This window comes from Borostomias antarcticus (genome assembly GCF_949987555.1).
Source record: "Borostomias antarcticus genome assembly, chromosome: 7".
In the NCBI taxonomy this organism is placed as follows: domain Eukaryota; kingdom Metazoa; phylum Chordata; class Actinopteri; order Stomiiformes; family Stomiidae; genus Borostomias; species Borostomias antarcticus.
In genome coordinates this window covers 8,730,596-8,746,565 of record NC_140240.1, presented here as the reverse complement: position 1 = coordinate 8,746,565, position 15,970 = coordinate 8,730,596, and the positions used below count along the sequence as shown (strand labels likewise).

Genomic DNA, 15,970 nt, shown 5'->3' with positions numbered 1-15,970 from the left:
CTATAATTTCAGGCCTAATAAAACTAAAATATCATCAGGAAAAGGCCAAAGGACAGTCCGTCTGGGAGGGAGAACAGAGAGGAGTGTAGTAGGGTCTAATTTTAGCACAGCAGAGCTCCTAGCAGCGTTTTATTGAGCCCTGCTTTCAAACCATGGCTGCATTGCTGACAGAGGCGAAAATCCAAGAGCAATTTCCCTTTGTCGAAATAAACTAATAGTCCTCTATTGATCGTCCAACTGATTTAATTGGATTCATGTCATGTCCATGTGGAAATCAAATCATGAGGGAGAGCAAGCGAGAGAGAAAGGGGGGGGGGGGGGGGGGGGGGGGTTGGGAGAGAATCCTCTGGAGATACCATAAAGGGTACAGAGATAATAGGCCTTCTTCCATATAGATTTCTAAGCCTACATCAAGGTCAGAATATTCAATCCATTGCAACTGCAAGCTGAGGATGGAAAACTGCTGCCACATGTGGTTCAGTGCAGTATAAGGTATTAGAATAACAGCAATTCAATCTCCTCCCATCTAATCCCCAGTCCACGGTTCGGCTCTGTACCTTCGCTGTGCTCCCTGAGGGCCGAGCTCTCCGGGGCCGTGTCCAGGCTACTGTCCTCTGGTTCAGGACCGTTCCCCGCCTGCGACGGACCCCCAGGTCCAGGGCCTCCGGTGGTCTCCTTCCCCGCTGAAGGTGTCGAGGAGCTGGGCTCAAGCGGACTGGAAGGATCCAAACAACAGATCGGTTACAGTACCCAGTACCAAGACTCTGCTGTCTGTCTGTCTGTCTGTCTGTCTGTCTGTCTGTCTGTCTGTCTGTGTGCTAGATCAAGTTACAGTATGTTGTGGTGTGGTGAAGTAATAGCCAAGTGGTAAAACTCTCCCTGTAAAACAAGGGTGGTTATCCCTCACAGTCACACTGTAAATCCCTCCTTCCTGTTACAGTAAGCAATGCTCAGCAAACTATGTGGCTCAAATTAATTTCGGTGAAAGGGAGAGAGTGTAGGGGAGGGGAGGGGAGGGGAGGTGAGGGGAGGGGGGTTGCCGTGGGCGGCCGGTCTGTAGGCCTCACTGTTGTCCCAGCATACCAAGCCAACCCTCCCACAAACGCAGACAAATCTCATATGCTCCGGTTCCTCCCTTGAGTCTCTCCTCTGCCCGGGGCCCCCTGGGTCTCTGCCCGCTGTGGGGGCCGACCTCTGGGTCAAACCCCATTCAAGGGCCCCTCTCAGTTACTTCAGCTGGACCGAGTCTGGTCTGGCCGAGCCGAAACGAACAGATGGAATTATGGCTCCCGAAAACACAAACGCGCCTTCTCACACGTAAAGACTTGCCAATGGAGATCCCACTGTGTCTGGGAAAACCGCCTATCTCTCCGCGTGAGATATCACTGTCTCTCCTACTGCTTGTTACCTGGGAGTCGTCCAGGTCCTCCCTCAGCACTGGTCAGCCCTGAAGCATAATCACCACTGATGAAAACATGCCCTGGAGAAAACCACTCATTATAATCCCCCCAAGAGACACACACACTCACACACACACCCATGTTTGGCTGAGTAGATGCTGTTGACTCAGCAGTCACATAACAGGTGTACATGTATGTGCTGTAGCAGCTCTCTCTCGCGCTCTCTCTCTCTCTCTCTCTCTCTCTCTCTCTCACATGCCTGGTTATCAGGGGCAGATCTCTTGGGCGAGGAGAAGGAATAGTCAAATCTAATGCACCCTCCGATGTCCTCCCTCCCTCCATCAATCACGGTGGTCAGTATGGCAGACCATCAGGAAGACAACTCTCCCCTGCCCAGACCTGACCCAGACCTGACCCAGACTTGACCCAGACCTGACCCAGCCCCTACCAGACACAAAGTGAAGTCGGGGTGGAAGTCATCTTCACGTGCAGACGGATGATCTTTGCATTTTCAGTCTACAGTATTGTCTACTGTATTTTCTGTCACAGTAGGAAGGACTGGGGGTTACCATTCTCACCTGTACAGTAGCCATAACGCATGGCGTAGGCCGTAAGTCGGGTAACACTTTATATTAAGGTCCTCTTATTAAGCATTGGTTAAAACTGTAGGTAATAAGGTCCTTATAAGATGCTTATAATCTGCAAGTTGTAAGCAAGGTGATAAATGTGTTAATAATATCATTATAAACACATTTATTGCCAGTTTTTAAAAGACATTTATAAGAAACTTGTTAAACTGCTTAAGAAAGTGAATAAAAGCCTTATTCGTTTCTTATACATAGCCTACTTATAGCAGTTAATTCTGCACTTAATATGCACATTACTAGCCTATGCATTTTGCAGGTATTACTAGCCTAAATATATTTATAATGCTATTATTAACATTTATACAGTTAATGTCGTATTAACACATATTAATGTTAATAAGCATCTTTTATGAGGACCTTATCCCCTATTAATTAACGCTTAATAAGAGGGCGTTAATATAAAGTGTTACCGTAAGTCGTACAGGCGTCAGCTAAGCGGAGACAGACGCAGCACACCGACCCAAACCCGTCGGTTCTTGTCGTCCACTCTCCTGCGGCGTCTGTAAAGTAATAATAAAGGCCTCAGCTTCTCAGTTCTCAGCCCCTCTGTCTCCCCGCAGATGGCAGACCGGGTCTGTCAGGAAGCAGCTCGGTGCGTTGGTCAGGAGAACACGGCGTTTCTCAGCTAATAATAGCACGCCGGCGGGCTGAAGGTCAAGGCTGCGGAGCGACGTCCTCTTCCAAAACGCTATTTGGGGATTTTGCTGATTCACAAAGCATAGGACACTCACTACACGAGAAATAAAACAGGACATCACATTCGGTCGGTAATGAAAGCTGAATATGCATTCATCAGGGTAAACCTTTACCGGTTATTAGCCTACTCCAGAGAGGTTCACAGACTGCGGCGTTCACTCCGCGTTTGAGTGACAGGAGGACGCTACGGCGTTGTCACTGTTTCCCGGCACATCTGTGCACACATGCTTCTGAAGTGCGAAATTACCAAATTATACAGAGGGAGTCGGCAGACGTTTCTCAATGCAAATGACATATCCTGAGGCAACGCGCAGTAGCGTGAGCCAACAGAATGCAAATCCGGCAGCCTGGCGTCTCTGTGTTTCTGCTGCCTCCGGCTAGCGTGTCGGGGGACTGATATCTGGTCCACCACCTGCCTCTCTCCCTCCTCTCTCTCTCACTCTGCCAGGCAACCGACAGGACAGCACAGAGCATCAGCAGCCTGGAGGACCGCCGGGATATTACTTGTCAATCCTAGTTATCCACGGCTGGCGTTATTACCCTTGAAAAAGGTGTTGGGGAATGTGCGTGTGCAAACAAAAGTGGGGTTACAAAGTGGCGTTTTTTGAGAAGGCTGCTGCTTCCATGCAGTGCTGCTGCTTGCACTTTCAAATGTAGGACGGACCCTCGAAGAAGAGGATCTATCTAGAAAAACATCCCTGTAAATATAAGGTGGTCATGGAGGCCATTGTGCAGGCCCTTTTCTCTCTCTCTTTCTCTCTCTCTCTTTCTCTCTCTCTCTCTTTCTCTCTCTCTCTCTCTCTCTCTCTCTCTCTCACACACACACACACATATACACACACACACACACACAAATACATTATACAATACATTTGCAAAGTACTTCTTTTGTAATAAACTGCTGACAGGGGCGGTATGTGCTGACAGATATGATACCTGGATGGTCGCTAAGAAGAGAAAATATTGACAGTCCTGGTGGAAACCTGGACTCAGCAGATCTCCCAGTGTTAGAAATTCTAGAGACCCCCAGACACATGCACACGCACACACATGCATGCACGCACTCACACACACACACACACACACACACTCCCGATCACACACACAAACACACACACCACACACACACACACACACACACATGAATGATCTCTCACCAGTGGTGTGCAGGAGAAGTGGTCAACATTGAGAGGGTCGACCTCCAGCTCCAGGTCCACACACACGCGCGTGCACTTAGTCACATATTAACCCATCTTTTCAGCACAGGAAGGCCCACAGGAATGGCAGGGCTCTCCTCTCCTATCTGGCCAGGTTTCCCAACACACTTCCTAGCAGTGAGCATCCCCATACAGGCAGCAGCTCCTACAACACCCCATACAGGCAGCAGCTCCTACAACAACCCATACAGGCAGCAGCTCCTACAACACCCCATACAGGCAGCAGCTCCTACAACAACCCATACAGGCAGCAGCTCCTACAACACCCCATACAGACAGCAGACCCTACAACACCCCATATAGGCAGCAGCCCCTAGAACAACCCATACAGGAAGCAGCTCCTTCAACACCCCCTAGAGGCAGCAGTCCCTACAACACCTCATACAGGCATCAAAACCTACAGCACACCCATACAGACAGCAGCTCCTACAGTACACTATACATACAGGCAACAGTCCCTATAGCACCCCCATACAGGCAGCAGCCCCTAACCTACAGCCCCCCATACAGGCAGCAGCTCCTACAGCAAACCCATACAGGCAGCAGAACCTACAGCACCCCCATACAGGCAGCTAAACCTACAGCACCCCCATACAGGCAGCAGCTCCTACAGTACACCATACATACAGGCAGCAGCTCCTACAGTACACCATACATACAGGCAGCAGCTCCTACAGTACACCATACATACTGTACCGGCAGCAGTCCCTATTGCACCCCCATACAAGCAGCAAAACCTACAGCACCCCCATACAGGCAGCAGTCCCTATTGCACCCCCATACAGGCAGCAAAACCTACAGCACTCCCATACAGGCAGCAGTCCCTATTGCACCCCCATACAGACCGCTAAACCTACACTACAGCAACACTAAATGAAAAACTCATTTAGGTAATATACTTTACTTACTCTAATTTACTACACTGTTTGTGTAATAAAAACCTCTGTGAAGTGAGAGTTAACATGTAAGAAAGTCCAGGTAAATTGCATCTTGTGTGCCAGATGTGCTACCGACAGCTCGCTAGAGTGCAGGGCTCGTTAGCAGTACTTGAAAAGTGGGAAGCTGCGGTCAGTGACCAATCAGAGGCCACATCAAGCTCTACACACAGCCCACTATCTGCGTGGACCAATCATCCTCCTTGTTCAAAATCTGACCGGATTCTCATTGGTGTCCACAAATATCACAGGGAACTCAGAGTAATTGAAGCCTAGTAGGCCACTGATGCTGTGCCATGAATGATATACAGTAGTATATTTACATAGAGGAGGCAGGCAGAATGCTGTCACTTCCTTTGACAAGCATGTTTGTTAAAAGTTGTCATTTGAATCATGGTCTCATCTCATTCTTATTCTCACTCATACCAGCTCAGTTGCCTTGCGGTTAGAGTGTCCACCCTGAGATAGGGAGGATGGGGGTGGTACCCAATGCCTCTCTGCTTGGCACTCAACATCAAGGGTTGGATCGGGGGTAAGTCCCTGCGACATACTAGCGTCATGTCCAGGAGGGTGTACTTGTACATCAAGCTGCCTCACGCTAAGTAATCAGGAGATAGGCTCCTGCCCTATGGGCCACTAAGCTCCAGAACATTTGGCTCTTAAGACTTACAGTACTTACTTACTCATCTCATTCATAGACTAGGCAGCATTGGGCTAATGTAAAGGAATGACAGCGATAACTTGATGAGAGACAGTTTTCCACTACAGGGAGGTGAGCTAGAGAGCAGACGGGTGACTTACCGGCTGGCTGACTTGCTAACTGGAACATCTGGTGAGCAGAGCGAAGAGTAAGACAATTAGAGACGAGGCACAAAAGACATACATAATTTATGTAAATATGATAACAACACCATGACAGTTTCTATTGGCGTGATGAATGAAACAGTTTAAAAGTTGTATTACATCTTGGGAAAAAAAAGGTTTAAAATATTATTAAGCTCATAAAAATTGCATAATTATGACATATCTAGACAGCCTGTATCTAAAAATGGCATAATTATGACATATCTAGACAGCCTGTATGTATGTTTGTATGTACAGGTATGTATGTATGTATGTATGTATACTCCTTGATTTATCTACCTGTATAGTTATATTTATGATTATATTTATATTGACTGAATGTATGTAGGTACATACATATATCTTATCCTATTGTATTCTATACTGCAGGGTTATTGTACATATGGATGTACTGTATATACTGTAGCCCCCGATATCCCTCCCATTTGGTGTCTTATGTTACTCTGCATCTAGTGTTTCTTTTCTTTCAAACCTTTCTGTAATTTTTCAACTGCTGAAATGACAAATTTCCCCCTGGGGGATCAATGAAGTATCTATCTATCTATAATTAATGTTTAGGAATAAAGCAGTTCTCACGTTGTACAGTAATAGTGTATGGAAAGTATAGGCCCAGTAACTGACAGCCACCACAGTGATGTGGCTCCTACAGGGAGCCTATGGAAACACTGTGTCGTCTGGTGTGGGAGGGACTGGAGTCCTCAGCCCAGCCCTGCCAGCTAGCAGCCCTGGATTACATAACCACCCGACAGCATCATCATCACCACCACCATCATCATCATCATCACCACCCTGTACGCAGCTCCCCAGGTCTGCGCCTACGTCTCTTCTGAAACACTCCACAAACCCACTTAGCGCATGAGCATGCGGGCTTGGCAAAACAGACATTTAATTAGAGGCTAATCGCTTCGTTTTGCCCAACAGAAGGATAGCGGATTGAGATCTCTCTTTATCTGGGGAGTATAGAGTAATTACCAGGACTTGTTTGGCAAAAGTATTCAGGTAGTCAGCACATCCCCGTAAGCATCTACACTGCTTGATCCAATTAGAGAGGTTAACCCAGCTCTTGATGGCTTTCTGAGGTAATTATGAAATCATGTTAAGCAAGGACATTCAGAGGAACCTTAACACAGTCAGCGTGTTGTAATAGACATCTCAGTCACAGCAATATACATCAGTTAATATTACTATGATAAGCCTTACCTGTACAGGTGGTAGGATCTTGACCCTCTAGGGGGGGGGCCTCCTGCCCTAACGGGGGCGCTGTTCTGAGGGGCTGCTGGGAGCTAGTGGGGATGGTCTGTACATCATTGTCTTGTGGTTGGTTTGTAGCCTCCGTGGAGGTCTCAGTAGCTTTCACAGAGCTCGTGGAGGAGAGCTCCTTCGCATTCACTTGAACCTCTTCTTCGTCCATGCTGTCCTCAAACTCAAACTTCTCCCCCTGCTCTTCATCCTCATCCTCTTCCTCCCGCTGTTGCTGCTGAGGAGTCACGGCGGACATAAGCTCTGGAACAGGGACAAAGACAAAGTACATTGAAAGTACAGTGAACCTGCATGAGCTGCAGAAAAAAACGACAGAAAAGTACAGAAAAATCTGCTTCCAACAGTCTGACTGTATATTCAGTGTCATCATGGTTCATTCTGGGATGTGTGACTCATCCCTTGCTTGGATACACCCATCTCAAATGTTATAAACTGTGGAAATGAGTTACTGCACTTAGGGCAAACGCAGAAATATTCACATAGAAACATAATACAGTAAGGTTCTACTCAGCAGTGTCATGTGTTTGGACTGACTCATCATTTGAACTTTATACTTATAAAAGACGTTTTTTGTGAAACTGAGAGGTGTTATCATGATTGGAATGTGCTCTGTTCTCTTCTATCAACAAACTCAGATGATAGCCCTGTTTTCACAGAAAACAGTGGTGCGGAAAGCAAGGGACATTGTGTTAGCATTCAACATGATACAAAATAACATTTACAGTAATGCAACGCACCGTGGATGAAAGTATTTCACTCCTGGGTGGATGTACATGTAAAACTACAGTAGGTCATTTGGGACTGTTTCTTGTTCCCTGTCTTTCAATTTCAGTAGAGGTCCCTCACACAACTGCAGGCTTGTTTTGACCAGTTTGGGATTTGATAACCACATAAATCCTTTAAGTATAGAGACGTTACATATGTCTACCTCCTGCCCCAGGCACACAGGAGGCAGACAGACAGACAGAGAGAGAGAGAGAGAGAGAGAGAGAGAGAGAGAGAGAGAGAGAGAGAAAGAAAGAAAGAAAGAAAGAGAAACAGAGAGACAGACAGAGAGAGCGGGAGAGATTATATAATTCCAGCCTTGTAGGAAGAACATATGGCCGTGAGAGAGGCAGTTAGTGTGGCAGCTGGGGGGGGTAGTTTGTAGATAATATTCAAGTCCACCTGGTGGGAAGAGCCTCATTACTCTGACATCAAAGACTGGGTCTGTGTACAGACATAAACTCACACTTCAACTGCAGTCCATGTTCAATCCCTACTATCATAACACACGTGAATGATTCCCCACATGAATGTACATCACAGCAGGTATACCTATAGTAATAACTGAATCATTTAAATCATGTTGATCTTTGGGAGTTCCCATAATGTATACATGATGTGTGTGTCTGGCCCAGTCAGAGGACCACTCCTGGGGTCTAAAGCCTTCCTAAACCTTGTCAGTACAGCATCTGCTTTGCATTTCGATTAGTGCTGAACTATTTCCTATGCTGGAACATTCCTGGCCCTGATAGGCTGTTTGCACGGCCTCATGGGAGATGACAGCATGAGGCTTAGGAGGGGTAGACCAGTGAACGCCTACCTGGCTGTCTGTCTGTCTGTCTATCTGCTTGTCTGCCTGCATGCCTGTCTGTCTGTCTGCCTTTATGTCTACCTGCCTGTCTGTCTGTCTGCTTGTCTGCCTGCCTGTCTGTCTGTCTGCCAATCCGCCTGCCTGCCTATCTATCCGCCTGTCTGTCTGTCTGCTAGTCTGTCTGTATGTCTGCTTGCCTATCTGTCTGTATGCCTGCTTGTCTGTCTGTCTGACTGTCTGCATGTCTGTCTGGCTCCCTGTCTGCTTGCCTGTCTGTCTGTCTGTCTGTCTGTGTGTCTTTCTGTCTGTCTGCCTGCCTAAGCGGGAAAATCCCTTTCAGACAGATCTGTGCTGGGTTGCGCAATTTCACTCTCATTCCAACTCCTGACCTGAATACAAAGTCCAACAATGTCAGCGGTTAACTGCTGGAGCTGTAAACTCCTCCTCCAACCAGATGATGTCAGTTTCAGTGCAGTTACTCTGGTGTTGTAACTATATTGTTAGCATGGCAGTGGAAGCAACACAGTTCAAAGTTGTTTTTCTCTTGTTCAGAAAATGATGAGTATTCCAAGGATGGTGACAAACTTTTGTGACAGCAAGGTATCCCTCAATGCCCTTCTTCATTGCAGTGTGTGCATACTGTACTGTACTGTGTGTGGCTATGTGTCCGGTCCCTGGCGTGGTCCGAGGCTGTTCCTCTCAGTTTGCCGTGGCCTTTAGACGCTGCCCCCTCCACCGAGCCACAAACACTGTTTCTCCCTCTGACCCACTCACTCACTCACTCACTCACTCACTCACTCACTCACTCACTCACTCACTCACTCACTCACTCACTCACTCACTCACTCACTCACTCACAAACTCACTCACTCACTCACTCACTCACTCACTCACTCACTCACACACTAACTCACTCACTCACTCACTCACTCACTCGCTAGCCCTGGATAACAACAATGGTTCTTTTGTGGGAGTTAGAACCCTGGATTGCGCCTCAGAAAGCATTGTTCTCGTGCGGGTCAGTGAAACGCTGGAGCGCTGCTTAGCTCATGTACCGGCCAGCGGGTGGCGGAACGACTGTACTGGACTGTACTGTGTGCTGTATGTGATGTGGTGGGCCTGGCTCTGACCGGACAGGCATAACGGAGGATCTGTACGGTCCAGTCCGCTTTGGCCTCTGAGGAACGGTTGCAGTTGGATGCTCAGTACCTAACAGTGTCATAATGAAGCAGTAGGAACAGAAGAAAACGCCAGTGGAAGTCTAGAGGCAGAAGAGTGGCTGGTCTAGCTAGAGAATCTGTCTCCGTCTGTTCTGCTGGTGTAGCTGTACATCTCCCAGAGAGAGAGAGAGAGAGGAAGGAGGACATGGGTCCATCTCTTTCTTTCTTCTCATTTCTCCTCCACTCTTCATCCAGTCTCCCTAAACATGAACTATGAAAGGACTGACTGACTGATTGCACTTACATACTGTAGCGCTTTTATCCAAAGTGCTTTACAATGGCCTCTCATTCACACATGCATTCACACACCAATGGTGGCCAGCTGCTATGCAAGGTGCCAGCCTGCTCACTGGGAGCAATTTGGGGTTCAGTGTCTTACTCAAGGATACTTCGACATGTGGACAGGAGGAGCCGGGATTCGAACCGTCAACCCTGTGGTCATTGGACGACTCGCTCTGCCTACCTGAGCCACAGCCAGAAGGAGTAGAATACTGCATCTACAGTATAATATGAAACACTATAATAGACAGACCTTAGAGAATGGAGAGCACAATAGTATGACGCTCCTGTCTTGCCCGTTTTTCGATACCCAGCACCTGGCTAAAGGTTCCACTAGAACCCACAGACCTGCCTGTGTCCAGGGCTGATAGCTGCTAGCCCCAGGGGCAGAACCAGTGCCTGAAGCACACAGGCCACTGTTTGGTCAGAGAGGAGGAGGGAATCAGGGGGCATCAATGGACAATAGTCCAAAGAGGCAGCAGCTGGAGTCTGAATAAACAGAACGCAGATTCTTAGAGAAGGTCAGCTGAAGAAGACCCACACATGAGGCTGATACTGTAGGCACCGACTGGCTCATAGAGATTAGCTTGAGCGTTAACGTAAACGTATGTCCCATTCCCCCATACAGTGGGATTATAATATTCATTCGTCTTCGGAGATTTAATCTGCCGTTTAATCCACAGTGTAACTGTAAATTAGATTCAGAAAAGAGACGGCACTTTTTTTTTTAAATAAGTGACGTTCCCAGCAGAAGCCGAACATCCATCATTATCATTTCAACACTTTAGTGCTTCATAAATCAAATGTTATTATATCGGTAGCACCATGCTCCTAGCCAGCTGAGCAGCACAGGACTATACTACTATACACATATGTCAGGACAGGATCCATGGACAACTTACAGAACAGATAAGACAGGAGATGTACGGTACAGTAACAGTAGATTGTAATATCAGTTCATATCAGCTCCTTCCTTCCTCCCTCCCTCCCCTGTGTGCAGCAGTCCCAGGGGAACACCCCACACCCTCCTCTCTCTCTTTCCTCCCTCTGTCTCTTTCTTTCCTCTCCCGCTCTCTGCCTCTCTCTCTCTCTCTCTCTCTCTCTCTCTCAGGAGATAAGGGAGTGGGACTTAGCCTATCTAGAAGTTGTGTGTTTGAACAGCTTTTCAACAGATTAACTGTGTTCTCCCCTCAAAAGCAAAGCTGCGTCAGAGTCTAAGACTTGGAAGGATTTTCAGGACTCTCCTGCTGAACTTTAAGCATGCCGCCATATCACATAGGCCTATTACAGTATTTAACAATCAAATTCCATGATAATACGTAATAATATGAAGTGCACATCCTCCGGTTCTCCTGTATGCTGCCATCATATTAGGAGCCCCGTGGTGTGCTGACTTCATTACGCACTCTATCACAATCTGCTCTGTACAGAAATGTATATTATTCATGGTGGGAGAGGGCTAGCCGGGCCTCCGTAGCCTTCAGACGACCTCCAGGGCGGAGGCTGCCGCTCTCCTGTCCTCCTCCAGCTCTGCTGCCCGCCAGGGGGCCGTGTGCCGCCGCGCTACTCAAGGACGCGGCAGGTGTAGCCGTCTCTGTTAGCAGCTCCAGACGCCGGTCCTTTCAACACCGCCTGCTGCACCGTACTGGATTCACTCCAGTCTAAATACTTCAGCCGCCGCAGATAGATACAGTAAGACCTACCTGGGTGAATAGATTGATACCTCAGAGCGCTGTGTGAGGCCAGGAGTTCAGCTCCCAGTTGCAGTGCAATGTGAAACACTGAAAGGAATGCAGAAAATGTTTCTCTGGGTGAAACCGTCTCTTCGAGACAGGTTGCCATGATTGACACGTAGGCTACACACCACGTGGACTGTTGTGTGAGTGGGTGTTCAAACACTTCTGTGCCAGCATTGTATGACGCATTAAAGAGCATTCTCTTTCATTTATTTTTAAAGCACTGTCTGGCAAGCTGCCATTATTCCTCTCCTCACTTTTTAGTTTTAGATACACGGAACACACTCACAATCCCACATAAGGCTGAAGTACCTCGGTGTAACACCAACGCAGGAAAGTCTGCTGTTAGTAGGCTATTCATGCACCCGCGAGGTGGATCAGACTGCAGGACTCCCTGAAGCTGGACCAGCTCGTCTCTCGGGAGAGGTTCAGGGCTATAATAGAAGGTGTGCTGCGTGTCGACTGCACATGTTTCTTGTAGTATTGCTTTTATTCTTGAGTCTTATGACTTTGTTTTGTGATTTTATGCTGTTCTGTTGTAACATGTTCCTATATTTTTATGTTATCAGGGTGGCACTGAAATAGATAGCTTGCTCTCAATTGTCTCCCCTGAATAAATAAAGGTTTAATTCAATTCAAATTAGACTAGTGTAAATGCTGGACTAATGGTGTTAACCTATCCCAGACCACTTCTGACTGTGTTTTAAGCCCACGAGAAAAGGAAAGCCAAAAAAACTTTATTAAAGGACAATGCTCGTTTTTGACAACCTGGACCTTATTTACGACATATTATAAGACGTTTGACTCACCGAGATCACTTTGGTGTAGTTCGGAGGCCTGTAGAAGGAATGTAAAATCCAGCGCGAGCCAGTATATCCATGTAATGGCGGTGATCGGGGCAACGAGAATGCAGCTACTAAAAATCTATTTTCTGCCGCGAAACGGTTGTTTTCATCAATCTGTCTGGATGAATCGCTAGTTGTGCTTACATAGAGAGCATAGGCCTGTTGTGGTATTTCCCATGCCTCTGTAATATGATCTTTAGAAACGTCGTTAGACACGAAATAGCTTCCTCACTTGCTCCAGCACGCATGCGCACAGCGTGCTGGAGCAACGATTGCGCGCTGTGCGCATTAGTGCTGGAGAAAGTGAGGAAGCTATTTCGTTTCGAAAGACGTTTCTAAAGATCATGGCATGTGAAAACCACAACAGTTATGCTCTATGTAGGGGGGTCAGGGAAGAATTTTTACAGCTCACTTATCTGGCCCCCGGGTGATTACTGTTTTTTTGCTTCCCTCTGGAATATGTAGAGAGTGGGTCGTATGCCCACCTCCCTTGTTCTCTGTAAAGCGCATTGTGTTGCCTCTGGGTATGAAATGCGCTATACAAATAAAGCTTTGATTGATTGATTGATGTAAGCACAACTAGCGATTCATCCAGACAGATTGATGAAAACAACCGTTTCGCGGCAGAAAATAGATTTTTAGAAGCTGCATTCTCGTTGCCCCGATCACCGCCATTACCCCGCTCATGTTCTGCTCTCGCTCCTCCCGTACGTAACTGGAGCATCAAACCACACTCCACCCAGTAACCGTTTTTCTCCACAGGCTGTCAGGTCAGCTCGCTGTACAGCTGACCCACCCATATGCACCAGACATTGTTGTTATATAACACGTTATCATGTGCCCCTTGTGTTAAAACAGCATACAATCCAATACTTGTAGCCTACTCTGGATCTCTCTGCCTTAATACACATGACAATAAAGTTGAACCTGAACTTGGAACTTGAAGTCTTAACAGATTTGTTGATCTGAGCCTCGGGTTACCACGCCGACCAATGATACCTTTTGTCATTGGCTCGTCTTTTATTGGCCAATGAAAGCTGGGTTTTGATGCTGCTCCATTGTTTGGTGACAGGCATGTCTGTTGGTTTCCAGTAACAGAACACACTGCAGGGGTGATCTGATCTGGGAGGGGGGTGGTCGAGGGGGGGGGGTGGCCTGCCCTCTGATGTTATGAACACATCAATGCCAATTCCAGGTACTTCACTGACCAATCCTTTCAGTGTAACAGTGCTGAACTATTTGTGTAGTGTTATTCAAAAGGCGCTACTGATCCAAGATCAGCACTCTCATCCAGTACTCTGAGGCGCTTCATAACACTGGGCCAGATATTGTTAAATGTGGACACACAAAGTCTCCTTACCAGGTATTAGATAGATAGATATGAACTTTAATAATAGTTATTATTTGCACTCCAAGGAATTTGCCTGACTTGGGGGAGTAGTAATAGATTACTATTAAGGATGTCCCTTCTGGATTTGTTAAGTTTGAAGAAACTATGATAAAAGGTCAAGACTTTTATCACAGACAGGCTGGGGAGGTGATCTGTCTGACTGTCTACATGTCTGACGGTGCACAGGAAACAAGTCTTTGTTATGCTGTGGATGTTCTTTGATAGTTTGCCTAGTGATCTGAAAATAGATTATAGATAGAGAAGTCCTGTCTGGTAAAATGGTTTAGAAGCTGTTAGAATAATGGAGGTTGATGAAGTAGTCTGAAGTTGCATATCTGTTGTTTCATTATGGTTGTCCTTTGATTTTTTTTGTTGCTTATGGTTTTAGGGAGATTTGTGGTTGTTACTAGTACTGTATGTGTTACTGTCTGTCCTGTTTTAAGACATCAGGGACCATGTTGGAAATAAGTGTTTCAATGTTGCATGTTAACCCTTGGATTCAATGTCTACTATATCAGTCAATCAATCAGTCAACGGTGTGACACAACATAAATAGAGAAACCTAGACCTACAAAACACCCCAAATGTTTCTCCGCTCTGCCCATCCTCCTACCAGAGAGGCCGGCAGCCTGTTTGCCATGTTTCAGGCTCGGGCTGGTGTTGGGACCCCACACACCAATCACTCTCTATTCCCTCGGGAGCAGCAGGGCCTCAGCTGCGTGTGTGTGTGTGTGTGTGTGTGTGTGTGTGTGTGTGTGTGTGTGTGTGTGTGTGTGTGTATGTGTGTGTGTGTGTGTGTGTGTGTGTGTGTGTCATTGATAGGGGGTTCTTTGTCGTTTAAGATCCTGGCCTAGACATGCAAAGATTGTTAATAGTGGTTGGAATTGTCAGACCGGGAAAAAAGAGAGAGAGAGAAAAAAGTCTAATTCAACAACAGTCTCATTGAAAGAGTACTGGGACTTCCAGAAAGAGGCAGGAACAGAGCAGAAGCCCAAAATGCAGATGAACTGTTCAGATGCCCCCACTCCCCTCCCTCCTCTCTCCCCTCTGCCCTCTATCCTCTCCCTCTTCTCCCCTCCTTCCTCTCTCTCCTCCCTCCTCTCCTCTCCCCTCCCTCTCTTCTCTTCTTTGGGATGAGAAGGCGTGAAATTCATCCGGGGAAGGACTATTGTATTCCAGGAAGCAATCAAACTGGGCTTGGTGTCTCTCTCGCTCCTCTCCCGCCCTCTCTCTCCTCTCCCTCTTTCCCTCCCCCTCTCTCTCCTGTCCCTCTCTCTCCCTCTCTATCCTTCCCTCTCTCTCCCTCCCTCTCCTTCCCTCCCTCTCTCTCCCCCTCCCTAGCCTGGGGCTGGGGAGGGAGTAGTGTTGCTGTGGAGAAGGTCTTTCTGATAGGTATCACAGTGGGTCATCTCTCTGGTTTCTCCACATGCTATCTGTGTCGGGGGCGGCAACTGCCTGTTGCCTATCACACCTTGCCAGGGCCCGGAGCCGTTCTCTCCCTGGTGGGATGGGGAGGGCATCGCCACGGTACGTCTAGCGTTGCCACTGACACAGCGCTCTCTCTGAAGGCCGACCCCGCTGTTTAATTGCCTGTGAGAATGTGTACTCAGTCAAGAGGCCGCCCACTGTTCTGCTCCCTCTCCTCTCCTCCTCTCGTATATGCTCTCTTCTCCTCTCTCCTCCTCCCCTATCCTCTTCTTCACTCCTCGCGAGTCTTCTCCTCTCCTCTCTTCTCCTCCCCTCTCCTCTTTCAGCTGTCCCCCAAACTGTGGGACTGAGAGCACAAAACAGCCCATCCATCCACCCCCACTCGCTCCATCCCAGGCCCCTCTGACAAAGCTGCTGTCTTTGTTGCATGGTGTCCACGCACAGTCAGAGGGGGGGGGGCGAATTCGAGGACGAGTA

The 15,970-nt window shown here is 47.5% G+C and overlaps 1 protein-coding gene across 1 annotated transcript in view; it reads right to left on the bottom strand.

Annotated features, from left to right (window-relative positions):
* The window catches only part of arhgef10la (Rho guanine nucleotide exchange factor (GEF) 10-like a), a gene marked incomplete at both ends in the record, with an annotated part of 137,567 nt that extends 130,310 nt beyond the window's left edge, over positions 1-7,257 (bottom strand). Inside the window, 3 exons of the mRNA XM_084441320.1 lie at positions 558-715; positions 5,697-5,724; positions 6,960-7,257. Coding sequence (XP_084297446.1) covers positions 558-715; positions 5,697-5,724; positions 6,960-7,257 — 484 coding nt within the window. The remainder of the gene's footprint in view (positions 1-557; positions 716-5,696; positions 5,725-6,959) is intronic.
* Between the last annotated feature and the right edge of the window lie 8,713 nt (positions 7,258-15,970).